This window comes from Gavialis gangeticus, unplaced genomic scaffold (assembly GCF_001723915.1).
Source record: "Gavialis gangeticus isolate Ggan-Ray unplaced genomic scaffold, GavGan_comp1, whole genome shotgun sequence".
Lineage (NCBI taxonomy): Eukaryota > Metazoa > Chordata > Crocodylia > Gavialidae > Gavialis > Gavialis gangeticus.
This window is the reverse complement of record NW_017729022.1, coordinates 172086235-172094147: the sequence shown is the minus strand read 5'-3', so window position 1 is coordinate 172094147 and position 7913 is coordinate 172086235. Positions and strand designations below refer to the sequence as shown.

Genomic DNA, 7913 nt, shown 5'->3' with positions numbered 1-7913 from the left:
TGCAGGGAGGCTTTGTTGGGGGGGGGGGGAGAAGGATCGGGCCCCTTGCTGCTTTTTTTTTTCCTTTCAGCAGAGCCTGCCCATGTGAGCTGTCAGTAGGCTGAGTGGCCCCTGAGCTGCAGGGGGTCCCGGGCCTTTCCTGTGGTGGTGCTCCCAGGGGCTGCCCAGGCAGGCAGCTAGTGGGCTGGATGCTGCCCTAGCTCGCAGGCAGCACCTGGCTGGATCCAACTCTTCCCTGAGCCCTCCCAGGGAGCAGCGGCCCATGCACTGTCCCTGCCACCTTCCTTTTGCCTGGGACCACCCAGAAATGGGCTGGCTTGCCCCTAGGGCAATGCAGAGAAGCAGCAGGAGGGATCTGGTTGTGTTGGTGGCTGGAGAAGGCAGTGGGGATGGTGCATGATGTACTGGAAGCCTGCTGAGCCTGAGCTTCCTTGAGCCCGCCTGGGCCTCCAGTGCCCCGTGCACTGTCCCTTCTCCAGCTGCCAGCATACCCAACCACCTTCCTGCAACTTCCTTGTGCTGCCCCATGGGCATGCCAGCTCTTTCCTAGGTGGTCCCAGGCAGTGGAAAGGCAGCAGGTATGGCACACTGGAAACCCCAGCAGGCTGGGGGACAAGTTGGATCCAGTGGGTACTGCCTCTGAGCTGGGCAGCCCCAGCTCACTAGCTGCCTGCTCATGTGGCCACAGGGGGTGTCACCATGGAGGGAAGGATCAGGGCCTCCCTCAGCTCAGAGGCTGCTCAGCTGCTGGCAGCTCACCCACTGGCCATGGGAGAGGCAGACAGGATTTATGAGAAAGAAAAAAAAAAAAAAAAAAAAAGGACTGTGCCCCTCACCACTTTTGCCTTCAGCCTGCCTTTCCCATGGCCAGGGGGCAGACTGTTAGATTAGAGGCTACAACATTACATTGCAAACTAAACTACATGGGGATGTGGTTTTGTTTGCAATGTACCAAACCCATTGAAATCACAAAAACCCCATATGTGTAATATGTGATGCAATTAAACCTTAAAAACAGGCAATTTTTTTCACACGTACAAGTGCCCAAGGAGGCTAACAGCATACTGGGCTGCATTAGTAGGAGTGCTGCCAGCAGGTCAAGGAAGTGATTATTCCCCTCTATTCACCACTGGTGAGACCACATCTGGAGTACTGTGTCCAATATTGGGCTCCCCACTACCAGAAGGATGTGGACAAATTGGAGAGAGTCCAGCAGAGGGCAATAAAAATGGCTTGGGGCTGGGGCACATGAGTTATGAGGAGAGGCTGAAGGAACTGGGCTTATTTAATCTATAGAGGAGAAGACTGAGAGGGGATTTAATAGCAGCTTTCAACTACCTGAAGTGTGGTTACAAAAAGGATGGAGCTAGATTGTCCTCAGTGGTAGCAGATGACAGAGCAAGGAGCAACGATCTCAAGTTGCAGCAAGGGAAGCTTAAGTTAGATATTAGGAAGAATTTTCTCACTAGGAGGGTTGTAAAGCACTGAACAGGTTACCCAGAGAGGTTGTGGAATCTTCATCCTTGGAGGTTTTTAAGACCTGGAAAGATAAGCCTTGGCTGGTATGAACTAGTTGGGGATGGTCTTGCTTTGAACAGGGAGTTGGACTAGGATGACTTGCTGAGGTCCCTTCCAACCCTAATTTTCTACAATTCTATGATTGTATGTCTACAGGGCACAATGAAGTACTGTACAGAGATGCCAAAACTAGTTCTAAATGAACTGGTTCAGGTTCTGGAAACCAGTATAATCATGTTAGTACAGTTCTTTGCCTGGTCTAATCCACTCTGTGGAGATAATCAGGCTTGTTGGAGCACTAGGTTAATATAACTCTTGCTTCCAGTATAAGAATTATATGGCATAATAAATAAAGCTATGGACTAGGAATCAATATTTATGGATTCTGTCCCTAACTTTGCTTCTGCTTCTCTGGGCATTCTGGTGCAAACCTGTATTTAAATTTACTCATCTGTAAAATGGACACAGCAATACTCATCTACCTTGCAGAAATTGTATGAGGCTTTCTTAATTTGGTCTATAAATCTCTTTGAGGTCTTGGGACTAAAGTAGTATTATGTAGTTCCTTATTCTCAGCATAAGCTCCTTAAATGCTTTTTGATGATGTTTACTCCTTGACTATTTATTTTGAAGCTCAGGGATACAGATACACAAGATGCTGTGGACACCGCAACATTTGATGCCTCAGGCAAACAGAGTGGCATAATTTTCTAGTAGAGCCCAGGGACTTCCCCATGCCAGTTCAAGGATAATTCTCCTTTGATTTCTGACTGAAAACCCATCTTAGAAAAGTATCACTTGTCTGGTTCATCCAGATCCCAAAATGCAAGTCTACTTACTGTTAAGATTCCAATGCTGTCTGTTCAGATACTCAGATGGGAAAGAGAGAGACAAAAACTCCTTGAAGAATACCTTGAATTCACAGTCCATTTGGCATCTTTATAAGTTATGCGCGGTCACTCAGGTGATTCCCAGACTTGTCCTTTTCCCCATGCAAAATGGGGATAATGCTATTTTTCAGTCCTGTAAGTCACTGACACCTGTAATGCAGTCACAAAAATTATAGAAAATATTTAAAACCCTTATCATCTTGTCTCAGAATGTTATTAGTTTAATGTTATACCTTTAAAAGGCCAGGGTCACATATACAGATCTTGGCATAATGAGCCCTTTGGATTGAGTTCCTATACCAGACTGCAACTGAAATTTATCTTGGCTATGGACTGGATCTGAATATTGAAGGGGGAGTCTGTATCTGAATTCAGATTTCAGATCTGCCCTTCCTACCAGGTCTCTGATGTGTTTGAAACTGGGCTTTGGAGACAGTAAGGTGAGATCTGGAGTTTGGATCTGAGATTTTGTTGTGGACCCACTTCTGCTTAATATGGGTTGTGGTGGTGAATATTTTATTCTTATTAGAGATGTCTGTTTGATCTCTCTCTTGTCTGCACCAGGATTAATTTGGTCACTGGAACTGTGTGTACGTGCGGTACTTAACCATATTTGTTATTGTCCTAGATCACTGGTGCAGCTGAGACTGAACAAATCACACATCAGAAACTAGTGAAGGGACACGCTTATTCTGTCACTGGAGCAGAAGAGGTAAGGCCCTGTACCACAGATAAATCAACTTGGTCACTCCTAAGTAAACCCAAATGGGGTTTCTAGTCTAGACGAAACTCTTATATGTATCATTAAGCAGAAGATCAACCAATAAAACATGCACATCACCTAAGGCCTGAAATTCTACCTTCAAAGCTTTCTGATGGCTTTGCCTAGCTGATCCTTGTGAAAATATTGCTGGTCTTGGCACAGCTACATAGAAAGAAACACTGATTGTAATATTCAGCTAGCTTGGAATTTTTGTGATCTAGTGATAACCTCTCAGAAATCTTGTTCTAGTCAGTCTTCCTCAGTGTAGACTGTAGCCTGCAACCAGCATTATACAAACAAATTATACTAACAAATTATACATGGAATTATACTAACAAATTATACATGTATTGGACCTTGTATTTTTCTACATATCACAAACTATCAAGATAAGAGAGATGATTATGCTGAATAACTTTGTACTAATTATGCTCCCACCTTATCTTGTAAAATGTCACATGCTGATGAGGCTGCGAATACTGCACTGTGTTATAAATTATGCCCATCCTTGGATGTTACTTGCACAGCATCTGATAAATGGTGAGCATTGCAAGAAAGGCCATTGTGCAGTAATGGTGTGGTACAGAGGGGAAAGTAAATTGGGTATTGAGATCCATTTGTGCTCTTTTAATTCTTACAAATTAGAACTAATCACACAGCTAAAGCACAAATTGTTTTTCCTGTAGACGTAAAAATAAATACTACATGATGATGACTGGAATAACAACAGGCTGAGATACTGCTTGTGTTGTACTTTACAGGTGAATTACCATAGGCGCCCAGAGAAACTAGTCAGGATAAGAAATCCCTGGGGTAAAGTGGAGTGGACAGGAGCCTGGAGTGATAAGTAAGTTATACACTTTTCAGTGTAGTCTAATACCTTTTTAAAAATTAAATTGGTAACACTTGCAGCTAGTAAGGCACATAGCACATAGGGAAAAAGTGTTAAATCAGTTGAAGATGGTCAGAAGCAAAGCAATATTAATTAATTAACAGTGTTGGCTGGTCATCTCTTCTGACCACATTTCTTACCAAGAGCGTGCAAAGCAGGCTCTATTTGATTCAGATTCGGCCCAAATCAGGGACAATGATTCGACTTGTTTTGGATCACTGTCCCTGATTTGATTCAGCTGAATCTGAATCTGAAGATTTGATGCTGATTTGGAGAATGAGTGATTCAGACATAGACACAGCTTTATATGTTTTTTCTACATACCTTAAGGTACCAGCGTGGCTCATGAATGCTGCGATGCTGGGGTGGATGGAGCATCCCACAAGAGTGTGGGGGGCCCCCCCACATGCTTGGTGGTGAACCTGGTAGTTGCCAAGCCAGGCAGGCACAGTGCACGCTCCCCAGAGGACCTGGAAGTGGACTGGAAGTGCTTCTGGTCCACTTTTGGATCTGCTGCAGAGCACATGGAGGCCCCCCGTGCTTCTGTGAGACACTCCATGTGCTCCAGCATCACAGCACTCATGAGCCGCCTGGTACCTTGAGGTATGTAGAAAAAACATTTAAAGCTGTGTCTATGTCTGAATCTTAGAATTTTTCCAAATCTCTCTGAATCTATTTGGAGGGTTCTGATTTGATTTGGAAAGATTAAAGGGTCTTCTGATTTGATTCGGAGAGTCAGCCACCGAATCAGGCCGAATCTCTACCGAATTGAATCAGAGACCAAAGCTTCGCGCGGCTTTCGTGTACAGGTGCCCTTAGATGCTTGTATAGACCTCTCTAGTCTGGAAGCAGGTCTTGGAATCTCATGAAAACAGAGAGGTGATCAGCCATGTTAGTCTGAATTCAGGCATAAGGTAGGGTAGGGTGGCATGTTAGAGAGCGGCATATGCTTTTGTAGGCGATAGCCTGCTTCATCAAATGCATGGGACAGAAGTCACAAAATGTCTAATATTTCCTTGCAAAAAGGCATTTTTCTCAGGCTTGATACAACTTCTTATGCAGTATTTCAGTACATTTGCATCCTAGCTGCCTGAAATTATAGCGCTGAGGTTGTGTGGAGAAATTTGGGCAAAATTTAAGATCAGTCCCATTGTTATCTGAACTGTTTTGCTAACCTCTAAAAGTAATAGATTCAGAAATTTTCGAAGTTATGTTCTGATCTCAGTTGCACCTGATTCAGTGTGGCTCAATCCTGCTGGAATCAATGGAGTTCTTCTAGACTGATATGGGATCAGATCAGAATCTGGCCCACAGTGGGTATATCTACACGAGATGCTTTACTGCTCAGTGAAGCTAATTACCATGCAGTAAGTATCTGCATCTACACATGCAGCCACTTACTGCACAGTAATTGGCTCTAATTGTGAGTAATTTTGCTACCTTCAAATGCAAGTAGCAAGTTTACTCAAGATTATTTACTGCACAGTAGTACACGTTTAGTTGCCTGGCCATGGGCAGCAGGGGATGGGAGGTTGCTTCCTGCCCCTGGGAGCTGCCTGCTACTGGGGTGGGCTCTACTACCAAAGCCTGGGCAGGGACAATGTTCCCCTGCCCCGGCAGCAGGGAGCTCCCAGCCTGCACTCCACAGTCATGGGACCTGGGTTGGGAGATCTGTATCTCTCAGCACCAGCTCTGCAATTGCAGGGCCGGTGCTGGGAGATTCTTTTCTCCCAGCACCAGATCCATGACTGCAGAGAGAGAAGAATCTCCCAGTGCTGGCCCCGCAACAGCATAGCGGGTGCTGGGAGATAAAGATATCCCAGCACTGGCCCTGTGACTGTGGGGCTTGGGCTGGGAGATAAGGATTTTCCAGCCCTGGCCCTGTGATTACTGAACAGGCTGGGAGCTCCCTGCTGCTGGGGCAGGGGGACTCCACCTGGGCTCCAGTGGTGGAGCCTGCCCCATCAGCAGGCAGCTCACAGGGGCAGGGAGCAATCTCTCAGCCCCTGCCAGGAGACAGCTGTCTTCTGGCCCCTGAGCCTAGAGCTCCCCTTGGCTGCTGCAGGCTGTTGCAGGGCTGCAGGGAGCAGGAGCAGTCTGCTGCTAGGAGCAGCTAATCTGCTCCCACATCCATAACGTGTAGACACGTGCCTGGGAGAGTTTACTCTCAAGTAGTTTATTCAAAAGTAAACTGCTCCTGGATTATTTGCATGTGTGGATGCACCCAGTATAACATAAATGGGAAAGAAGCAGTATATCTTAGCTTAGACCAAAGATTAGTCCTTGAGGTATATATGTTCTGCTGCCTGCTTCATCCATCCTCCTGAATTATTTGGGACATTGAAACAATGCAGCTTTTTCTGCTTCCCTGACTAGACTACTAGTCTTTCAACTAGATATCAGAATTGAGAAACTTCTGATATTCAGAAAACACATTTTAGGGACATATTTTGTATATAATATAAAGTAATATTAGACAATCTCATCCAGTCAGTCCTCCATTTGTACATCCTCACACCTTGTAGTTATGAATAAATTTAAGTTTTTTGTTGCAAATACAATTTGACCAGATTGTTTAAATAGCTTTGTCACATATAATTAATTTTTGCTTTGTATTTTGTAGAGACATTGAGAATGGCAGTAGATCTAATCATAGAAGGGAATATGTCCTGTTATTGGCTGTTACTATAGAAACTTCCAACTTTCAGAACCACTCGGAAAATCAAATTTAGCTGCTATACTTATGGCCTATTTATTTTTTCTGGCAGTGCTCCAGAATGGAAATATATTGATCCCAAACAGAAACAGGCTCTGGATGAGCAGTCAAATGATGGAGAGTTTTGGTAAGAATCATTATTTGGATTAAATCCCTGGATATGTACCCCTTTAAACTTTTCTGTGGATGGAATGGGAACAAATACTAGCATCCACAGGGTTCATAATGCACAATGTGTGCAAGTTTCATAGTTTCATATTTGTAGGGTCGGAAGGGACCTGAGCAGATCATCAAGTCCGACCCCCTGCCATGGCAGGAAAAAGAACTGGGGTCAAACTACCCCAGTAAGGTGATTGTCAAGCCTTGTCTTAAAGACCCCCAAGGTAGGAGCCAGCACCACTTCGCTTGGAAGTTGGTTCCAGATCCTAGCCGTCTTGACAGTGAAGTAGCGTCTCCTGATGTCTAATCTGAATTTACCCTCTGCCAGCTTGTGACCATTATTTCTAGTCACTCCTGGTAGTGCTCGGGGGAACAGGGACTCCCCCAGTGCCTGCTGGTCCCCTCTGACTAGTTTGTAATAGGCCACTAGATGCCCCCTCAGCCTTCTCTTGTGGAGGCTGAACAGGTTCAGGTCCCATAGCTTGTCCTCGTAGGGCCTGCCCTGATCATGCGAGTGGCCCTCCTCTGGACCCTCTCCATGTTGTCCACATCCCGCCTAGAACTGGAAGCAGTACTCCAGCTGTGGCCTGACCAGTGCCGCATAGAGGGGGAGTATCACCTCCTTGAGATGCATCTGTGAATGCATGACAAGGTGCGGTTGGCCTTCCTGACTGCACCCCACACTGCCTGCCCATATTCATCTTGGCATCAATGATGACTCCAAGATCCTTTTCTGCCTCTGCACTGACGAGAAGGGAGTTCCCTAGCCTGTGGGTATGGTGCTGGTTCTTCCTCCCAGGGTGCATTACCTTGCACTTGTCAGTGTTGAATCCCATTCTATTTTCGTCTGCCCACCCCTGTAACCTGCCTAGGTCCGATGTGACCTATTCCTTCCTTCTAGCATGCCCACATCCCCCCACATCTTAGTGTCATCAGCAAATTTGAACAGGGTGCTTTTTACCCCCTCGTCCAAGT

The 7913-nt window shown here is 45.6% G+C and overlaps 1 protein-coding gene across 1 annotated transcript in view; it reads left to right on the top strand.

Moving 5' to 3' along the window:
- CAPN8 (calpain 8) overlaps positions 1-7913 on the top strand; it is a 55963-nt gene that overhangs the window by 27433 nt on the left and 20617 nt on the right. Inside the window, exons 6-8 of the mRNA XM_019516506.1 lie at positions 3037-3120; positions 3933-4018; positions 6832-6906. Coding sequence (XP_019372051.1) covers positions 3037-3120; positions 3933-4018; positions 6832-6906 — 245 coding nt within the window. The remainder of the gene's footprint in view (positions 1-3036; positions 3121-3932; positions 4019-6831; positions 6907-7913) is intronic.